The sequence below is a fragment of the Porites lutea genome, chromosome 6 (genome assembly GCF_958299795.1).
Source record: "Porites lutea chromosome 6, jaPorLute2.1, whole genome shotgun sequence".
Classification (NCBI taxonomy): Eukaryota; Metazoa; Cnidaria; class Anthozoa; order Scleractinia; family Poritidae; genus Porites; species Porites lutea.
In genome coordinates this window covers 31,592,804-31,614,156 of record NC_133206.1, presented here as the reverse complement: position 1 = coordinate 31,614,156, position 21,353 = coordinate 31,592,804, and the positions used below count along the sequence as shown (strand labels likewise).

General features: G+C 40.3%; 3 protein-coding genes and 1 pseudogene across 3 annotated transcripts; 3 read left to right on the top strand and 1 right to left on the bottom strand.

Moving 5' to 3' along the window:
• The first annotated feature begins 2 nt into the window (after positions 1-2).
• On the top strand, positions 3-1,708 carry LOC140940619 (kelch domain-containing protein 9-like). The gene has a single exon (XM_073389611.1). It carries the CDS (start codon positions 108-110, stop codon positions 1,128-1,130), a length of 1,023 nt encoding a protein of 340 aa, XP_073245712.1. The 5' UTR covers positions 3-107; the 3' UTR covers positions 1,131-1,708.
• Positions 1,684-3,704, bottom strand: LOC140940620 (microfibril-associated glycoprotein 4-like; annotated as a pseudogene).
• Positions 3,705-6,154: 2,450 nt separating this feature from the next.
• LOC140940685 (PR domain zinc finger protein 14-like) lies at positions 6,155-9,127 on the top strand. Its single transcript, XM_073389664.1, has 4 exons — positions 6,155-6,338; positions 6,758-6,957; positions 7,434-7,677; positions 8,575-9,127. The coding sequence occupies exons 1-4, from the start codon at positions 6,236-6,238 to the stop codon at positions 9,015-9,017; spliced, it is 990 nt and encodes a 329-aa protein (XP_073245765.1). The 5' UTR covers positions 6,155-6,235; the 3' UTR covers positions 9,018-9,127.
• Positions 9,128-10,135: 1,008 nt separating this feature from the next.
• On the top strand, positions 10,136-20,727 carry LOC140940684 (glutamate receptor ionotropic, NMDA 1-like). The gene is made up of 7 exons (XM_073389663.1): positions 10,136-10,571; positions 13,255-13,847; positions 14,391-15,031; positions 15,627-15,794; positions 16,952-17,154; positions 18,015-18,193; positions 19,481-20,727. The coding sequence occupies exons 1-7, from the start codon at positions 10,161-10,163 to the stop codon at positions 20,163-20,165; spliced, it is 2,880 nt and encodes a 959-aa protein (XP_073245764.1). The 5' UTR covers positions 10,136-10,160; the 3' UTR covers positions 20,166-20,727.
• Positions 20,728-21,353: the final 626 nt, after the last annotated feature.

Genomic DNA, 21,353 nt, shown 5'->3' with positions numbered 1-21,353 from the left:
CAACAGGTGAGAAAGGACTGGTGCGAGTGTTTATCACGCAATGTTCTCTGGGACTTCAATGGCGGATAGACTATGCTTCGATCTTCGTCAAATAGGATGAACAAATAATGGAGTTTTCTGCAATTTCAGCCAATGGAACGGCCCCAGGCAAACGTGCATTTCATTCTTGTTCTGTTGTAGGAGATGTTTTGTATATTTTTGGAGGAATCGCAGAAGACAGAACGGTTTTTAGCGACATGTTCAGATATGATATATCCTCTAATTCCTGGACTCAGGTTGAAAATCGGGTGCCAAGTGGCTCGCAAAGTAGAGCTCTTGTTTCCTCAGGATTTCCTAGAGGCAGGCTTTGCACTGCTCCCAGTGTCAGCCACCACACGGCGACTGTAGTAAGAGATCGTTTTATTTTAATAATCGGCGGTTGGAATGGGCGTAAAAGATGTGCTGATGTGTATTGTTTTGACACTGTTGAACAATTTTGGCGACAAATTCCTCTATCAGGAGACGTTCCAGTCGGTTTGAGCTCTCACACTACAACGTTAATCTCACATAAAGACATCCTTATCATCGGACGGGAAGGTGGTGTGCGCACACAAAGACGCTTTGCTGGTGCATTTTATTTAAACTATGAAACAGGAAAATATACAGAGGCACCTTTCCATGCTTCCTCTCGTTCGGGACACACTGCTAATTTGATTCCTATCAGAGCCAGTAAAGAGACTCACCTTTTTGTCTTCGGAGGCCGAAATAGTGGAGGTTATGAATTAATCGGTTCTTGGGACAAAATCGAACACATCGAATCTTCTCTCCCCAAGCAAAGGATTATTACTTTGATTGAAAAATCAACTGTTTGTGACGAACCCAGTGGTAGACAGCACACTAGGGCAGTTGAAATTGACGGAAAACATTTGCTGATTTTCGGTGGAGAGACATGGAGTGGAGTTCGGGAAAATGTTACAAATGATGCGTTCATTTTGGACACTGATAAGATGAAGTGGCACAAGGTGACTTGTTGTGGAGATGCTCCTAAACTTGTTGGACATTCTATGGTTGGGATTGGTGACAAGATTTTCATTTTTGGTGGTGGTGTGGCAAACAGATTTTGCAATACTTTCTGGGAAGTAAAGTTTTAAATACAACTTATTTTTAGATCTTAGCGTGGCCGCGAGTCATAATAACTTTAACCGCTTTGCTACGAAACAAAGCTGTATGACTTGCGGAAAGTTATAAAAGTTGTATTAGTTGGAAATACAGAGGGAAACATAGAGGGAGACACAAGGACTACCAGTGAAAACTGCTCTTGGCTTGGGATTTTTTTAGAGTTTCAATGAGTTTTAAGTGTTGGACAATTCAATAGAAGTCAAGAATTCTTCCAAAAACTAGCGTAACTGAAAATCCTCTGATAACTTCAGTTTTTTGAAATAAAGTCGAGCAATTGAGGTTTTAATGCCAGTAAGTTGAGGTCATGTTGGCGTGAATGGAACGACTAAAGAAAATATATTAACGCAAAAAATTTGGGGTTGTAACGTTGCAGACGCTTAGGATCCTTTTCCTGGGTTGGATTGCCCCTTTTTTGATGTGGTTGTTGTTGTTGTTTTCTTTTTAATGGCTTGAAAAGTGAATAGTTTCCCGGCCAAGTGAAAGCAAACTAACAATCAAGCATTGTAAGAGAGTTGTTACGTTTTATTTAAACACATCGAGGACTCCTAGTTTATTACAGTCCCTTTCCTTCTGGTACCGATGTGTTTTAGAAATCCACTGGTCTAATCTTCATCTCAGCTCTTTTAGCCGAGTATCTGAGGCCTTTCCACGCGCGCCAGGTAATACCATCTTGGTCAGATAAGTGCGGTCCGTGATAGTAGAAGCCATTCAGACTGGCGGTCACACAGCTGTTAAACCACCACCCCCCTTGGTAGTAGTGAGCACAGTTGCCGGCTCCGCTTTTATCATTGTCGCGGTCTTTGGTTGTAAAAGTAGAACCACGGTGATATCCTAAAGAGTCACCTGCGTTTCCTGAAAATAGAAGCACACACAAACACCTATCATTAACTAAACTTTCCTGTAATAATACAGATTAACCTCTCGAAGAATACGATTTACATTTGAAACGGTAAATACTGTTAGTTAGGGTTCGAAAATACGCCAAAGGAAACAAAATAGTCATCGTGTCCGATTTCAGAAACTCTATGAAGAAATCCACTACGGTTGTTCCATTAGAAGCATGTAAAAAGGCTGGTCCAAAACTACAATAGATACATACGGTAGACTAAATTCTAAAATGCCTTCTTTCAAAGCTAAGGCAAACGCATTTGTTCCTCTGACGTTTAGGGCCGTGTGTAGTCGCTTCGTTTGGATGGGAGGGGTATTTGGGCTTGTGTGAGTTGCGAAGGAGAATCACTAGTTTTTCTCGGAGAAAAAAGCGGAAACAAAGAAACAAATTAATAGTTCTTAGGGTTAATTCTTGTTGCTGGTTGTTGTTGCATAACATCTCGTATTAAACCTGGATCAAATCAAATGGACCACAGTAACGTCATATCGACTTCTTGTAGAAACGAGTCGAGCAGAAATATTACCCTCTAAAAACTTCAAAGGTATGAATTATGGTTTACAACACAAGGCAATCGCCTACGAACTTACCAGAATAGGATCCGAGACTCAGGTTGTACTTAGTTTGTTCTCTTGACACAGCGAACAAGCTGTATTCAGCATAAGCGGAATTTCCTTTCCAGTCTTGCAAATCCACTCGAAGTTTGTTTTTCGTTTTCGTCAGGCGGTGCATTTTGTCTCGAGTCCGAGCCAAAACTCACCATTCAGGTTTCCAAAGCCATTTTTGTAGTCCTTCCATCCGCGTTTGAAATTAACTGAACCATCCAGTCTCTTCTGGATGACAGTCCAACCTCCACCGGCTGTTTTTTGGTCACAGAACACATCAAAGGGGCCGAGACCGTCGGGTTTTATTTTGTAGACACCACTCTTCCTTTGACCAGATTTGTAAAAGTCAGCACAGCTCTTTTTACCTAAAAAAGGAATGCAACATTGGTTAACAAGAAACTGAGAAACTGAAACCTAATAAAGTTACCACTGAACTTTTCTGTCAAGATAGTACTTGAATTGCCGAGTGCCGACGAAACAGAATCCAGTCTCTGCATAAAAATTTAATAATCGAATTTCTAGAAATTGCCTGAAGCCGCCCCCGTTCTCCGCCGCGTTGTTTTTTTAGGATACAAATTAATGTCCACTCTTTAGTACCCACTTGTTCCCAGTGGTGTCACTAGCGTAGGTTTCTCTTCTGTCTCATTGGGCTTACTTATCGTCAGCTTGCATAGAGAAGAGTTGACCAGCGCTACCAGAGACTCGATCTTTTTCTGTATGTCGTCCAGTTGGTTTTCTACTTTGCCAAGCTTAACTTTAATGACGCTGGTTGGTTGTAAGCAGTATTGGTAGAAATTGTTGAAATGCACATGGCGCCGGCAGTTGGTAGATGCAGTGATATTATCGACCGGCGTTTTGTTGTCTCTTTGGGTGACATGATTCATCTGATGTTTTGTCGCGCTCGAAACATCTGCAGCCTTAAACAACAATCCAAACGCGGAAAATATAAGAGCTACAAAAATCATTCTTGACTGAGATGAGATAACTCAATGGATCGTACAATGCGTCTGTGTTATCAACCAGGGACCCCACAACAACTCATTTTGCATTAACGAAAATGTGTTATTTATGTAATGTTTATCAATGAGGCTGCAAGAGGTTTTTCGTGTTAGATTGAATTATTTATTCATGGTTTATTTTCAGTAAGCTGACAACTGGGGAAGTGTTTATACTGAGGACCACAGTATAGTTTACTTGGGATTTTAGAATCATTCAAAATAGCTCATCGCGTAATTGACATATTTTCATATTTATTTTCTGGACCCCAATTCTCTTCTCAGTGTCTAATTATTTTTTTCTTCTTCATAGTCACTTGAAAAAAGGTCGAGCTCAATTCAGTGTCTTTTACCTTTTGGTCAAAGGGGAATAAATCACGTCCTTCTATTCAGTACTTCCAATGCTCCCTCTCCTTTTCTCAAACCATACTTTTTTGCGTATCTAAAAACGTCTTAAATTCCAAAACCAACCCAGATTAAAAAAAGAAAAATAAATGCCAAGTTGGCTTTCAAAACACTCTCTTGGAGGAGTTCGGAGCGATCAAGGAACATTATGGATCATTATGTTGTATTAGTGATGCTAACGGCGAGGGATTGGGCACTACAGGACTCATATCGATTTCCTCGTCGTTTGCCATCCTCGTCTCCAGAGCCCCCTCAGTGAGAAAATGGGAGGTGCCCTTCCATTTCTTAGAAAGAGAAAAGCTCTTGGAACAATAAAATGCAAGTGACGACCAGAAATAGGTCGCCTACTCTACTTGCGGGCCACAACCAATGTATAACCGACATTGAAAGGCGCTGAATAAAACTTTTTCGTATGTATTCATTTTATTCAGTGTTAGGGTAGATTCATTTGCAGTGTAGCATAAAGCCGTCGCATTTGCCCGCTTTGATTTTTTTTATCCACCCTTAAGCATTTCGCCTTCTTCATTCCAATACGCATAGGTTTTGAGAAAAAAACTGAGCTGGGAATGTCTGACAAATTCTGATTTTGAAAGTGTTAATGTAGTAGTATGCGCTAATTTCATGGGAAAAAAAGTGCCGTGAATGAATATTGAGGCAGATAGCCGGAGAACAAATCCGTTAAAGATCGGTCGATCATCATGTGCGGCTATTGATCGGAAAAACTTTAGTTCCTGCCTAATGAATTAAAATGCATATCTTAACCAAAAGCGTGCTCAAAAGAAAACCTGTTCATTGTTTTCAACAATTCGTTTTTTTTTTTCCTTTTTTGGTTTCTGCCCACTGTTATTAAAACTAAAGCTCGTTGGTTCTGGTACCAACAAAAGAGCGGTTTAAGCATTTTAAAGATAGTCCTCCTTCATTGAAGTACTTGTTCTAGAACTAAGGTTCTCGAAAACTGGCAAAAATACTGTGACAAAGTTGTTACGCTTGTAAACATTATTTAATACGCCCGATCACTTTAAAATTATTTGAAGGATAAAAATACCCATTAAATTTATACACAAATAACTAACTACATTTCCGACCTTTTAGGTTATATCTTTATTAAAAGGTAGATCCTTTTTTGAAGTTAAATGGAGCACAATGAGACTTGCTTCTTCCGTCTTCCTCGATGATGTATCCCCTTAGCAAACCAGTGCATTGTTCAAAATCTTTTTAATGAGCAGATGTGAATTATGTGGATTATCGCTTTTGATCTAGTATCGCTAAAGACCCACTCAGGGATTAAAGTTATGAGGTAGGAAAATAAAACGTGATCAGCAGTTTCCTGTCTGTGTAATTTGTTTGTGCTACTGGCTTTATTAACAAGAGACTCATGAGCGTCTTTTAAAAAGCGCATCTTCGAAGGATTTTTACAAAAGAAAAATATAGTCCGGCGGACGAGTTACATTTATGATATAGCTTACCTTAAGCTCCATAGCATATCTAAAATTGGTATTCTAAGTGCAAGTTAGGAGCTCTGTTCGTGCTTTGGGGTAAGGTGTTCAGTTTAAATGGGTAAAATTCCTCCTTTTTAAATTTTTTTTTAAAACGTTTATTCAACTAAAGGACCCTAAAGAATTGTTTCATGGTTAGCTGTAGCTCGCACAGTTTGACTCATTAGCAAAATGTATTACAGTATAGACTATCACATTATTATATACCTGTGTAGTTGAATCGCTTAATCGAACATAGAGCGGGTGGCGGATTACTTAAAGTTAAATGGACGCCCATATTATCACTCTTACATTTTATTTCGCTTGCCTCAAAAAATGAAGCCGGCGCAGGCAAAAACCTTTTTTTTCACTCGGCCGAAGCGATAGGGGATAAGTAAGACAGTTGCAATGACACTGAACGCTAAGAAAAACAAACCTCGCGTAAATTACAACTCCACTGGGGAAAAAATCCCTGAGGAAAAATCAGAAGAAAATTCTTACCAAGGTAATACCAGAAAAACTATTTTTCATGTATATCCCAGTGAAAGCCAGATATTTTTTCGCAAGACGTTAAGGCTCATGCAAGAAACTCAAAATTTTTTAGCTGCCTCTGGAGACTTTATATTGGCTCTGAGCCTGCGTATAGACGGGCATTTATGATTGGTATGTTATGATTTTCATGAGTCTATTCTATTCCAGCAAACAGGGTTTATGATGTGTAGCATTAAGTCCAAAGAAGAACTGACTATCTCCCGAAAAGATTTGTATGCTCTGCTGTACGATAAGCAAAAATCGGTCACACACAGGAACGAAGGTAAATATAATAATCCCTGGTAATTGAAAGCTGATTGAACGACAAGTGAAAGACGAGTCAGTTACTGATTTATCATCTGTGGTGAAAACCACAAACAAGATTAAAGCAAACTGGAAAAAACAGTTACCCGCCAGACGTTTCCAAGTAGTCATAAGGAAGTTTGGCCAGTTTTCGTGTACTAGTATAGTAACTTTAAGTAAGGCCAGGTCACTATTCAGCTTATTATAGGAAGATGATAGAAAGAGGGTTTCGGTAGATTTTAAGCATTAACTGAAAATCTGGCGACACAGCCTTATTAAGTTGTAACCTTAAACCACTATGCTAATGTTGTCAGTGAGTCACACAAAATTCTTAAGATGCTAAGTTTCATTAACTTGAGTACTTCGTTACTGATTATTTCGTTTTCTTTTATCCTTTAGGTTTTTCTTTCTGCGCCCAGACTTTACCACATGACCTCAGAATATTAACAGTAAAGACTCCAGGAAACTACGGCTACGGCGTTTTTTGTGGCCAGCTTACCATTAAAAAGGGCCTGCGCTTTGGTCCCTATACCGGACGTATTGTAAGCGTGGAAGAAGTAAACAGACGAAAGGCTTTTGAAAATGAATTCTTATGGGAGGTTTGTAATCTTAATAGTTCTTCATGGTTTTCAATTACTTTCAAATGACAAAGTCTTTCAGATAAAGATATGGTAAAACTAGTAGCAAAAACGTGTAATTTTTTTTGCGCATTTTACCCCCGACTGTCTTGCAACAAATCAGGTTGTTCCAAGTTGCGTCAATACTGACTTCTGATTGGATGAAATTACAGGGGAGTTACGCCATACACGGGAGTGACGTCACTTGCTGCAAAACAAGTTTACTTTGAGCCGGAAAATCGCACAACATGAATAGATTTTGTTTCAAAAAGTAGAACTACTCTCTTCTTTCTGCAAATCTTTTGGCAATCTACAACATCCTGATTTGCTGCAGGACAGGTTTAATTTGTGGGTGGTAAAACGCGCAGCATCGCTGCTCAACTCATTTTGCAACAATGTTACAAAGCATATTGCATGTCTTTGTTGCCGTTTTACCTTGCATTAACTTTTCTTGGTAGATATACAGTGATGGTCGTTTTGAATACTGCATCGATGGAGCGACAAACCGGACAAACTGGATGAAGTTTATTAACTGCGCGCGCCATTCGGCCGAGCAAAACCTGGCCCTAGTACAACAGGATTCTTTATTGTACTACCAAGCGACGCGTGCGATAACAGAAGGACAAGAATTAAAGGTGTGGTATGGTGACCAGTATAGGCTTTTTATGGGGATACCACTCGGCATAAAGAACGGGTCGTCAGGTGAGTTATCATCCTCGGAGACCCAGGGGCAGTTAGTCGGGTCGATAAAATGTTCGTGGTGAAAGTTTTCTGTAAGATCGAGACGATCTTACAGAAAACCTAACTGCCCCTGGGTCTCCGAGGATGGTGAGTTATAAGCTGTTTATAAGCTGTCGTAGATGCCGTCACCTCTCACCTAAGGGACACAGTTCTCTTACAGACATTGCTTGGTCCATTTTTAATCCAAGGCGCATATAAACCTTGGACTGATGAAGTCGCGTAACTTGGCACTTTTTGTTCTTGTTGTAAGCTAAATGAACAGTTCCTTGATGAGTACATATCAAAGTAACACGCAGATCACTGGTATTTTTCCGGGATTTGTTTCATAACCGCTTAGTCGTTGTACGGTGTCTTCCCAGGCATTCTCGGTCATTGCATTTTGGGGTCGTCAAGACGAACTCATAAAAGATCACGTGATCCAAAAAGTATGGGAAGCGCGAGATAATTAAGCCCAGGGAAAAGACAATAACGGGCTTTGAAATTGCTCTTCTTTACCAATACTTAAATAGGTCAATGACCTATGACTAGTGCCATAACACACCCTTCCTAATAGCTGGAGGGACATCAATACAACGCATAAAAAGGTGTCCATTGTAGCTTTAGTTGACTAAGTAATATTTAAGGATTTAAACTCAACCCAATGAATTGTTTTCGACAAGAATATATCGTATTTGTACCTGAGTACGCCAAATGGTAGGGATCAACGTCTACCAGTGCAGTTCAAGTACTGTAAAATGCCTTCGTAATGTTTGTACCAACTTGCGCCCAAGATTGCTTACATTGGAGTCGCAGATTTTCACCTCGTATAACTGATGTTTCCTTTGCTTTGTCTTCAAGAATTCTTTTCTCTTTTTGTAGATGACGATTCTAGCTATCCTTGTCAGTCCTGTGGAAAAGTGTTCGCCTACAAGTACTACCTTGTTCGCCACCAGAAATACACGCGCTGCGTTGACTACGGAGACCGGAAGTTCCCCTGCAAAGTTTGTAACCGCTCATTTGATAAGGGAGACCGCTTACGTATTCACATCCTTCATGTGCACGATAACTACCGACCTCACCAATGCACGGTGTGCGAGAAAACTTTTTCCCAGTCATCTAGCCTCAACAAACACCTACGAGTGCACAGCGGTGACAGACCGTACAAGTGTCCTTACTGCGTCAAAGGCTTCACGGCCTCCTCTATTTTGCGCACTCACATTCGTCAGCATAGCGGAGAAAAGCCGTTTAAATGTAGACATTGCGGGCGCGCTTTCGCCTCACACGCGGCACATGATAGTCACGTGCGACGCAATCACCGTTAGTCAAACGTCATTTGCTAACCTGTTGTACAATTGTGTAGTTCGGGCGAGTAAGCACTCAGTATCTTTGATCTCGAAGGCACAGAGGAAGATTGGGAAGAATAGAAATTGTAATTAATGTTTTCCTTTTTTTCCTTTTCATGTCGATACCTTTTTACCCTCTCCCTTTTATTCTTAATTCATTCCACTTTCAGCCAAATTCAACCGCAATGCCCTATTAAGTAGCTCACTAAATTATCAGGGTCGATCAATAGCCATTGTCACATGGATAATAAAAAACATTCACTGAAACCTGTTTCTAGAGACAAAGAAACGCAAAGGCTAAAAATATACAATGAATTGCATTTGATGTTGTATTGCACTTTTTCCGTTTACGAACACACGGCAGGACTTCGTGTTCAATGTACCTGGCGTTAAACTTTTTTTTAACGTGAATGAGCCTGTCTAAAACCCTTTCCCCTAAGCAACCTGTTCTGTTTTGCGTGCTGTTAATTGTGTAGTAGAAAGCAAAACTACTTTGGAAGGTAAGCTGACAGCCTTCTTGATATTTGAGAAAGAGTTGCACCGAAAATTTAAGTCTATGCCCACTACTATTTGGGTCTTTTAAAATATCGTCGATCTTTGTTCATTCAGATTCTTTATTATCTTACGTTTCTCCCGACTGACCCTTATGTCGGTCCAGGTTTGCGACGTATCGATGTTCCGTTTCTTGGAGTGAAACAATTATGTTGGCCTCTATACCTTGCGCAAAAAGAGTACAAACCACTTGCAAACTGGTTTTATCCAAACAAGACTCATTTTAAATATTCCCTTTTGTGCTTTACTTGAAGTTATATACATTTTTTGCTCATATGAACATATGATCACTTCAAGGCGTATTAAAAGCTACATTATCTATGTCAGACGTATAAACTCGGCCAAAATGTACTTTATACATTCAATTCCGTCTGTGTTATTGACACCACCTGCGCGGGATATTTCTATTACAGCTGCAGAAGCCAATGAAATCTCTTCACTTGCCACACGCGTCATCAGATTCTTTACGTTAATTAATTTTCCCTTGGGTGTCATAATAAATTTAAAGTCGTTTCCAATTTTTGTATCAATTTAGTGAGGTTTGCAATTTTGATTCGCAAGTGTTTTACTATGGCATATCACTTAAACATACTTCAGCTTCTTCTTGGTGTAACCGTGTTGTGTGTCAGCAATCCGCTTAGAATCTATCACGTCCATGTGAATATCTTCGTTGAAAGATCCAACGCTGAGATAAAAAACATCGCGAAAAAGGCTATAGAATTTTATCAGCTTGATCACGGGAATATTTCACCGGAAAACAAAATTCGCTTAAATTTGAGTCTTGTAACTTACGACAAAGTTATAAGCAGAATCACGAACCTGGATGATGATCGGTTCTTCAATTGCAACATCAGGACAACGTTGTGTGCGGCTATCTTTGTTCAGTTTTCAAGCCACGAGATTTTTTTGTCCTCGTTAATGGAAAGGTTAAATATTATTTCTGTGGGATTGTTTCAGACGAGCGGAAATCCTTTGAGTCAGGTAAGGTCACCAGCCTTATGTATTCATGTTTTTCAGGCTGCACAGAAATGAAGCAAAGACCTCATTGAGTTGTTTTTGCCTCTACATTACGAGTATCTCACCTAAAATGCGCGGTACCGCTGTAAGAGAATTTCAATACATTTTTTCAGTTCTCCCCAGTCCAATGTAGTCGCACCTCCCTAAGGCGGCCACTATGCCAGTAGGACCGCCCGGAAGAGGTGGCTTTTCAGTGGGTAAGAAGGGTGTAAGGTGATACCAATTTGTGGAAAGGGTACACCATTTTAAGATTTTGCAAATGCTTATCATGGCAAATAAATGGATGTAGAACAGAAACCAAAAGTGTCAGAACAAAAATGTTGACAAAACGACTCTACAAACTAAGGTACAGTGAGTGCACTAATTTATACATCGTCCTCTTTCAAACGGCCCTTTCGGAGAAGATTTCCGTGTAATTTGCGACAAATTTTAGGGACTGATTCCGTTGTACGGAAAAGGCCTTTAGTAAAGGTCGGCTGTAATTTAGTTCCCTCCCAGAGTGAAGGATGGTTCTACCTTTTGAATGACCATTCAAATGAAACCTCTTCAGCAGTACTTTCACATGGTACTATATTTAGTATATAGCCCTGAGTCTATGGATCAAATACTATGGTGTGACCGTTCAACTGAAAACTCGGCAGTACATTTACTTAAACGAAGAATTGTTTGTTTTTCAGCATTTTACCAAATAAAATTTGCATTTTTTTTTTCCAGTGTTGACTTTGGTCACTTCTGGGAGTGAATTGTCTAGAGTTTACGCACTGCAAAAATTATAAGAGTACTGTTTACCTTTATCAAATGGAATAGAGGCGTGTCTATTTTTATTGTTATAAAAAAAAAACCTGTCAAAAAGCTCAAAACACTATTTTTGTTATGAATTAATAAATTTCTGCACTTTCTCCACATTCTTTCTCGAGTACGATGGTTACTTAGAAATCAACTCAAATCTTCCAACAGTCTTCGAAAATTCTTGCTCATGAGAGAATAATTAAAAACTCATTGCCAAAGGAAACGCTAAATACTTTGAGATTACTTATGGGTTATGATTGAGTTGAACATGATTTGAAGCAAATTTGTTGAGTGCGTGCATCAAGGGCTTTCCTCGAAAAAACAGCGGCAATCCTCAGGCTATGTAACATCTGTCACTGGCTTCTCCATTTGTGATGAGCGCAGTATTTTGTTCCAGATAAGCCTACATAATATTCAATTACGAATAAACTTCAATTCTGAAGTGAAGTGCTGTTTGCCTGTATTAATGCTTGCTTTTCGCAAATGGTAAATTATGACGTTGTGACAGTGTATAATATATTTTCATCCGCTTGGTAAAAAACAATGCCGCAGAACATTCGAAAAAAGTAAAAAGATTATGAAAAATCTCCCCTTGTTATCAAACTCGATAAAACGTCTCTTTTTTATTGTTTTCAGCAAAAAAGAGCAAAACAGCAACTAATTTAAGCCCAACGAGACAATAACAAAAACAGTACTAGATCAAAGATATTCGCTAATTTTTAACAATTGACGCTCGCTTTTTTTTTTCTATTCACCTCTTGACATTGCGCTACGAGTTTAGTCTACAGAAAAGAGAAAATCGTGACTGTGTCATTTTGGACATTTAGATCGGCTGCACTTTAAAAGGTTTTCCTTCTTTATTTTGATTTCATGATTTTAGAGTTAATATTTAAATGCAAATGTCGTGTTGAATTCTATTGAACAATCAAAACAGTAAGCAGGAAGTTTAAGTCCTTTGTTGACGTATTTTATCCAACTACAATGGTTTCTTATTAACCGAATACTGGAAAAAGCTGCATTCGTAATGCCCCGGCCTGTAATGTCTATTTTAATAAAGCTTAGTAACGACTGAAAACAGGTGCACCGGGGTTTTTTAGCCATGGCGTAATGTACTGACGTCAATTAGCCGTTGTAGTGAGAGTTTCGAACACTTCCACCTTAATTATTGGAAGCATAATGCAGTGAATTAATATTGGAAACGTAATACAGTGACATCAATTAGCTTTTATAGTGAGAGTTTTGATTAATGACACCTTATAAATATTGGAAACTTAATGCAATGACTTCAATCAGCGGTTATGGTGAAAGTTTTGAGAACTATCACATTATAAATATTGAAAACTTGGTCACGAAAAGGAGACAAAATTGCAAAACAACTGCGCAACGATGGACGAAAGCGGCGTATCTACAGTTAACATTTAAACTGATGGAGTATGGGGTTCGCTGCGTTTGCGCAAAGATAAGGCATGGCGAGTAGTTATGGTACAGTAAACTCTCTAAGACGGACACTTTTGGGAATCGCAGCACCACGGAGAGGTGTTCTCGCCTTGTAGAGAGACAGGGAAAAGACTGCAGGGACTCTCTCCTCCGCAGAGGTTCCCGCTGGCATCCCAATAAAAATAGCAATAATCGAAAAATAGAAAGCGCTTCTTCTCTTTCTCCTTCCCATCGTCCCATCATCCCATCGTGCGCTTTCCTTTTTTCCTCTCCTCGTCCTCCCTATGATACAAAGAGTCGTCTGCTGAGAAGAGAGCTGCAGGGAACGACACTTGGCCGCCATTATTCAGAAATTTCCGTCCTTTGGACTTATCCGTTTAAGAGAAATTTGATTATACTCTTTTTCTTTTGAAAACTACAGGAAAGTCCCGTTGGCTTCACAAGAACAGCTTCACCGTCAATGAAGCACTACGCAAGCGTTATAAAGGACTTAATGAACAAAATGGGATGGCGCACACTTAGCCTAGTATTATCCGCTGACTACGAAGGCACGGTACTTGCAGGCGAAATAATTGAGTACTCGAAGAAGGTAAAATGGGATATTTTACACACAGTTTGGGTACTAAGAAGCTGGGAAAATGGTACCGAACTCGAATCCGCGTTTAATGAAATTATGACAAGTGAAAGTGACGTAGTTATTGTCCAGCTATACGACTCCCACAATGTTGAGATATTCCAGTTGCTTGGAAACCTGGGCGTCAAAAAAACCCGATCCTCTTGGCTGCTGACGAACATTTCTACCTTTGGGGTCTCAATAATGAATCTTCCTGCTGGATTTGTGAGAATATCTCCTGGGGCTTCTCCTAACCATGATTATATGGTGCATGCGCTGTACGACGCCGTTAGCCTGATTGCTTTGTCAGCAGCAAGAGCGGTAGAGACGTCTGCTAACAACAAGACAACGTATCAGTCCATTAGTAATTATTCTAACGCCTTGCAGAGTTCATTTAAGCGGTAAGTTATCTCTCTTAACAAAACACTTTCTTCATTGCTTCAAGAGTGTTATATTTTTATCTTTTGTTCGCACTCACGAGAAGAGTAGTCACTCTATAATGTGTGTGTTGCCATGTATGTACAGAGAAGCGCATGTCCGAAGACCACTCGCGCGGACATGCGCTTCTCTGTAAAATGATTTTTGGTAGAAATTTGTGATTCTAAGACGTTTCGTTCCTTGTGGGTGAAAGATTTTGGCAAATAATGTTTTGGCTTGATTAAGAGCATAATTCGAAGTTTTTATTTGTACGCTAAACAGCACATAGTTTCCTTTACAGACCTTAACAGGGAAGCCTCAGTACAACTGCGCCCAGTTGTTCAAATTAAAGGTGGATAACACTATCAGTGGATAACACGTTCAGTTTTGCTAGCCGATTTATCCACTGGATAGCGATTCATCCGGTGGATAGCGCTATCTAGCGTTTGAACATCCGGGACCAAAGCTTTAGTTTAATTTTCTAATTGAAGGAATGCTGAGTTTTAAACAAAGGTTAACTCCTCTAGGATAACAAGGAACACTTTCTTGGAAGGAAAAACGTCCATTTTCGAGAATCCGTCAGTGCATAAAGGACCTTTCTCCGTAATGGACATTTCAAGTCTAGAACAAGACCTCACTGGTATCAAACACTGGACCACTATTGGCCTGAGCACGTATTCGGGTATCGCCATAGAGTCCTTTAAGGCTCCAAACGGACAAATCCTGCTTCCACGGCTGGGACCCTCTAGGCCCATTCTGCGAGTGCCTGTGGTTTTGTACCCTCCCTGGGTAGAGGCCGAAGAACCTCAAGAAACATATGAGGAGGAACTAATATGTTTGAAAAGAGGGTACCTCTGTTACAACAAAACCGGGACAAGGGTCAAAACATTGTGCTGTTTTGGGTTCTCCATAGATTTACTAGGAATTATTGAACGTGAACTGCAATTTTCTCCCGAAATTTACTTTGTCGCTGACGGACAGTATGGGATCTTTGATGAAAAGACAGGAAAGTGGAACGGAATTATCAGGGAACTGTTATCAGGAGAGGGAGATCTAAGCGTTGATATAAGTTTGAGCCAAAAACGAGCCAAGTACATCGACTTTTCTTTTCCTCATCTTCCCCTTGCTTTTAACGTCTTAGTGGAGAAGGAAGACCGCTACGAAAATGGTGAGACGACACAATCTTGAATTTACAAGATGTTTTTAGTGAAAGGAGCTTCCTTCAAAATACGTCAGTTATGCAAATGCGCCACCGAGCAAGCGTAACGTCAGGATGGCTGGAAATTGGCGAAGTTCTTTTTTGCTTTGTTTAATATGGACCAAGAAGAAGTCAAAGTCGACAAAAATCGCAAAAAAGAACAAGGACATTATCCAGCCATCTTAATCGATCAATCTTGGTCAATAAAGAATTTATTATATGGCCAAAAGGAGAACTTTTTCTTGCGGGACCAACGCGCGAAATCCTGAGTGTACAAGATGGGTCCATCTTGCCTGCTCGGGTGGCCAATCAGAACACAGGATTCGCTTAATCTTCCCCGCTCACGGTTGGGCTGTACCACTAATCGCGATAGTAATTCGGAAACTCGAGGTATCCGTAAATAAGACGTTTACTTAAATCTAACGCTGATGCCAAAATTCGAAGACTACTATTCCAAAAGCGCTAAGTCTCTAATTTGTAATGCCACAAGGTAAGGGGTAGTTGGCTTTCTCGAGCCTAGCTGTAAGCAAGTTTTTTTTTCTGTTGATTTATCTCTAATATTTAGGTGTTCAGTGGTATTCGTGGTTGAAACCGTTTGATGTTTGGTTGTGGTTAGCTATTCTTGGGACGTGCAACGTTATCCTGGTTGTGGTGTGGTGGTTTGATAGAAAGAGTCCAACCGGACATCACTATATTCTCAGGGAGAGAGACGAAGATGGAGTTACCCTGTTAGGTAAGTGCCTTATGGACTATAGCCTTCCCTTGCCTAGTCTCCGTACGACATTTTCCCAGGCCTTCTCGGTCACATGAATTCACTTCGGTGAAGTATCCAAGGCGAACTCACTTCTTCGCTCGGACCACGTGACCCGAGACGCATTGGCAGCCCAAAATAGGGACTAGGCAAAGCCTGTGCCAGACGGAACTAAATTTCTGGGTAATCCGTCTGCGAGCCAGCGCCGAAATCTTTGTTTTTAGCCTCCACCTGTCTACCAGGATTAGACTACGAGTAGTCCCCATTTTTCCTCCCGGATAGTAGAGCGAGCGTAACGCGAGGGCGCGTGAAAAATCACCCCTCGCGAGAAAGGCGTCTATATACCAGGATTTGAGTACGTGCCATAATTGGCCTGTTCAAAAAGCCATAGTCAGTTTACTAATCAGGTTGAAGGGAAATTTGTCCGGCAGGGGCCCAGAACAAGGATCTCGGCTTTGCTTCGCATACGTTACTAACTGAAGTTTGAATATGTCTGCGACACATGGACTATGTTGCTGCTAGATCTCAGTTTTTAAAGACGGATAGAATCGAATGACATTAAAGAGAATAGCGCCAGTGTTGAATTGCACCATGGGATGGGGACGCCAGCCTTTTTTATTAGCTGGGTCAAAATTGTTCCCAAAACAGTCCCATATGCAATTCAACGCAACATCCCAAAGTACGCCGGGAATGAATTATCATTCCGCTCATATCAGTTTCAAAAACGGATAAAATCGAGCAACGTCAGAGAGAATAGCGGAAGGTTCCGTATATAGTCGCTCTGTATACAATACCCTGGGTGCTTACTTTTAGGGACGGGCCTCAAATACAAAACAAAACGAATCATATTATTACTGTACGAGGCAAGCCCGATTCTATTGTCTTAGAGCTACCGTTAGAGTACAGTGTATTAATGGCACGTTTTCGTGTCAGTACTTTTTCTGCAAGATTGCTGTATATCGTATTTCTCTTGCGTGGTAGACGCCATGAGCTATTTGTGGTAAAGACATAGGGGCGAAAATAACGCCTTGCAGTTTGAGTGCGAGATGGTTGTCCACCTTATATGCATTTATAAAACGTTTTCATGTTAATGCGTCTTCTGTATGATTGCTGTGTTCTTTGTTTCCCTTGTGTGGTAGATGCCATGAGCTATGTATGGGGAGTGGCCTTTGGTAAAGACATAGGAGCGGAAAAGACGCCACGCAGTTTAAGTGCGAGATGGGTGTCCACCGTGTACGCATTCATGGCCCTTATTCTTGTAAACACGTATTCTGCGAACCTGATGGCCAACCTATTGCAAGAAGACTATGTGTTACCTATCAAGGGGATTAAAGACCCAAAGGTATTTAGTCGGTTTGTTTTACTGATACCCATATTTATGCACCCTGCGCCGAGCAGTTTCTCTCTTGCATGGCTATTTTTTGCGTGTTTTTTTTTTCATGGAAAACCAGCGCGACTGACAAGCTACGCGAACTACTTCGTTAACGCTAAAAGCCATGCAAGAAGGAATCCTCTGCTCGCAGGGTACTATTTATGTGACTTCCGCGCATAAAAAAAAGTCAAGTGACTAGTATGATTAAACGGGTAACATTATACAGAAATGAATGATTCAGACATCTAGTTTTTATTTCATTTTACGTTTCCAAAGTCTCACGATAAGGTGATTTGGCTTCAAAAATTTCCTATATGTTAACCTTTTGCGGCAGCAAAAATGTTGCTTTAAGTCGAGCTAAGTCGTCCACGCCTCGCGAGTTAAACTAACTAAATCTCGGAACAACTCAGGCCATGCATCATATTTGACGATAATGGCAGATGTCCATCGGGTTTAACATTCTCTAAAGGGCTAAAACAGTAAAAGGATCAGTAATCACGAGGAAGTTTTTCAATCGAGGAAGTTTTTTTTCGCTGATTTTGTTAAATCTGCTTTGCATTCTTCTTGTCGTTTGCGAATGCACTTGCTCACTGATGAAATTTCTCTAAAACCCTGTAGAGTATTTGATTCAATTGCTTTGCGGTTCAGAGGAGGTTTCGTTATTCACCAAAAAAATTTGGCGGCTGGGTTTCCTCCAAACCCTGTGAACTGAGATTTTGGGGAGGAAAAAGGCTTACTATTTCCTAATTTCATAAAGCTGAAAATTTTTGCTTTTCGACATTACAATAAGAGGAAAAAAAAACCAATGTGTCGTCTTAATTTCTTTACAGTTGAGAGATCCTTCTCTTCACCCCCCAAATGGATTCAAACTTGGTGTCCTACAGGGCACTTTTGCTGAAAGTTACTTCAAGAATAATATTGACCATGAACTGCGTCAACTATACGACGACAACTTAAAAGTAAATCTGATGACTCAATCGAGTGAAGGGATAAACAAACTCGAGGAAGGGTAAGTTTTATTACTAGATATATGAAGCACTCCCAGAAAAATACACCAAAGTCTTTACCACTCTTTTGGTGATTTTTTTGTTTGTTACTTTTTAAAAGAAACTAAGTACAGTCAATCCTCGCTTTACGGACACCCAGTTGATACGGACACCTCATTAGTTACGGACAGTGTGCTTTGTCCCTGGGGGAAAAAAGCCCTTAAATTTTCTCTAAATTCAACCCGCTTAATAGACCTTTTTACCGATACGGCGACCATATTGAATTAATTGGATTTAATGAATATTATGGGATGCCCAGGGGGCATGAGCACGATCTCATATACTCGCATCAATATTTACGCGCGCTTTTCGGGATAATTTCCTTTAAGTTTTCCTACAAAAAGATTGCAATGAGAAAAACAGATCGTTGTTCCGTGTTTGGATGTAATAACGATCGCCTATTTCCCGAGAAATATACATTGAAGTTCTCTTTTTGCCCGAAAAGCGCGCGTAAATGCTGAGCAAGTGCCCCCTGGGCATCCCATAATACTCCTTAAATCTAATAAATTCAATATGGCCGCCGTATCCGTAAAAAGGTCTATTCAGACACCCCGTCAATACGGACACTTTCTATGACGCCTCGGTTTCCGTATTAACCGGGTTTGACTGTTGTATCAAAAAGGATGAGAGATCACAACGGTTCTCCTCTATGTACATCGTCTTTCCTCTAGTTGGTGCCCTGTCCGGGTCGCCTAAAATTCAATACGCTCCCACCCTAAATAACGTTTGCCCATAGGGGTGACAAGATATTTGAGATTACACAATTCAATCTTTACATGTTTTAAATACGTTTGATTGAACTATCTGACTTTGCAATTATTAACCATTAAAAAATATGTCTCTATGAACGAAGGTACGAAAAAATTTCAGAAAAAAATAAGCAACGATAACAACAAAATGACAAAAATTGACAACTAACTTAAAACCCAAATATCCAATAATCCCGGCTTGGTCTAATAAGCCTCAATTCCATAAGCACTGAAAATTACACCCCCCCCCCCCCCCCCCACCCAACTAGGGGAATGAACAGAGGAAATACAGCACAGTAAAATGATTGCGCTGCCCCAATAAAAACTACTTGGGCGACTTTACTTTACTTGGTTTTTTCGGGCTACACTATCAGCGAATGTAACGTTTCTTCTTTGGCATTTTGGTCTGCCCCCCTTCCCCCTGTTTTCTCGCGAAACACTTGTTGCTAACTTGATATGTACTATGTACGAGAGTATTTCGATTTTACCCTTGTTTTACAGTGAGATCCAAGGCCTGGTGGGTGATTACCTTTCTCTGCGTGGAGCCGCCAACAAGATTCCAGGCTGCAACAACTACTGCTTAGCTGGTCCTAACTTTTACACACATGGTGTAGCGTTTGCTGTCCCTAAAGGCTCGCCTTGGCTCGATGATATCAATAGAGTTGTCATAGCGATGAAAACAAACGGAAGTGTTAGCATGATTGAAAAGAGGTATTTTGACAAGATGTGCAGTAGAACTTCTGCTAAAGACCTGAGTATCCTCAACTTTAGTGGACTTTTCCTGACGGTGGCTATAGCGATAGCGGTTTGCTTTTTAGCACTCCTAGCCGAAGTAATCGCCATTGTCGTCTTGGTACGGTTTAGAAAACATCTTGGAGTTGTTGGAAAATTCTCCATGCGATTATTATTCAATCTCAAAAGAGGCGAAGAGCACCTTATAGCTTTGAAGCAATCCTCAATGACCATGAAAAAATGGAACTGTGTTAAGATGGATATAGTAAGAGTAGACAATTGTTCGTCGAATTCAACGTCTGTAGTTGAGTCACGATGCAATTCGGTAAATGCAGCAAATGATTTGGATAATCTTCAGCCGAGGCTAGACTGCCAGCCTCCTTGTGACAAGGAGGATGTTATTTCAAACCATGAAAGAAGCTTGAATTCTCCAATTTTAAAAACATGGTGTTAACAAGCTGTTTCCAAGTTGATATTTTAACCTTATAGCTAATAGGCATGTAAAGTTAATTAAGGAGTCGTAGCCAGACCTTCAAAAGGTCAGGTAATACCGGTGTCACAGTGATATGGGCACCCCCGCGTTTTGGGCATCCCCTTTCACAAAACCCTATTGTTCTGCGCATCCCCTGTAACCCTAAGCCTAACCCAAACCCAAATCGCTAAGGTAACATGAGAAGGGAATACCCATATCACTTAGGTTTTGGGAATGGGGATGCCCAAAACGTGCGGATGCCCATGTCACTGTTACACCGGAATGATTCTGACGTTGTCAACTTGAGGAATCCAATGTGAGCAGTTCATTGAGGACAAGTCATTCAGTTATTTGATGCAGACGTATCTCACTGTGCTGACATCAAACGTATACTGTGCATTCTTCCAAATGCTGTTATATGTTCCACTTTAGAACCTTTGTCCGTCTTATACAGAAAACCACTTAAAAGCTACCCTTTAGATGTGACGGAAATAATGTGGGAACGTATTGAGAAGCTACATCATGTACTGAAAAAACGTAAAAAGAAAAACAGAAAAAGGATGCCGACAGGAATTAGGCTGCCCAACGTAGAATGACGCACATCTCCACCTTGGTGTTATAATTCCCCACTTGAGAAACTCCAAGAGAGAATGGTGACAAGCTTTGGATGCAGTGATTTCTGGGGTCGTTTGGGTAAATAAGTGCTAGTTATGATTGGTCGATGGTAGTCTAGGCAACAATTAACCAATCATAAGTAACGCTTGTCCACCAAAGCGATCACAGAAAATGTCGTGCCGAAACATAGTACCCATTCTACTTATAATCTCTTGAGTGGAGAATATAAATTACTGACTGATTTGTTCCCAGTCGTCCAACTGCCAAACATTACGCTGCCGAAAAACCTACGCGTCGAGATCGCTTAGCAATGTTCATTAAAAATTATACCACTGTTCTCACAGTAGATATCCCACAATTATGTATATATTACAGAAATTACAGCCACACTTTGTATTGCTGAAATCAAGAGAGAATAATCTAGATTATTCTCTCTTGCTTTATAAATTGTCGAGTTTTATGAGTGCTTCATCTGGACCTCTAAACACCGAGTTTCAGATCAAAGGCACATAGATTTAGTGCTTAGAAACTTGCATCTTCTTAACTTACTCAAAA

What these genes read in the sequence shown, in the direction of transcription:
- LOC140940685 (XM_073389664.1), top strand. Translation starts at nt 6,236, where the DNA reads ATGATGTGTAGCATTAAGTCCAAAGAAGAACTGACTATCTCCCGAAAA. An exon ending in GGTCACACACAGGAACGAAG is followed by an intron (nt 6,339 to 6,757) that starts GTAAATATAATA and finishes TTTATCCTTTAG; the next exon opens with GTTTTTCTTTCTGCGCCCAG. An exon ending in AAAATGAATTCTTATGGGAG is followed by an intron (nt 6,958 to 7,433) that starts GTTTGTAATCTT and finishes TTTTCTTGGTAG; the next exon opens with ATATACAGTGATGGTCGTTT.
- LOC140940619 (XM_073389611.1), top strand. Translation starts at nt 108, where the DNA reads ATGGAGTTTTCTGCAATTTCAGCCAATGGAACGGCCCCAGGCAAACGT.
- LOC140940684 (XM_073389663.1), top strand. Translation starts at nt 10,161, where the DNA reads ATGGCATATCACTTAAACATACTTCAGCTTCTTCTTGGTGTAACCGTG. An exon ending in GCGGAAATCCTTTGAGTCAG is followed by an intron (nt 10,572 to 13,254) that starts GTAAGGTCACCA and finishes TGAAAACTACAG; the next exon opens with GAAAGTCCCGTTGGCTTCAC. An exon ending in AGGGGATTAAAGACCCAAAG is followed by an intron (nt 17,155 to 18,014) that starts GTATTTAGTCGG and finishes ATTTCTTTACAG; the next exon opens with TTGAGAGATCCTTCTCTTCA.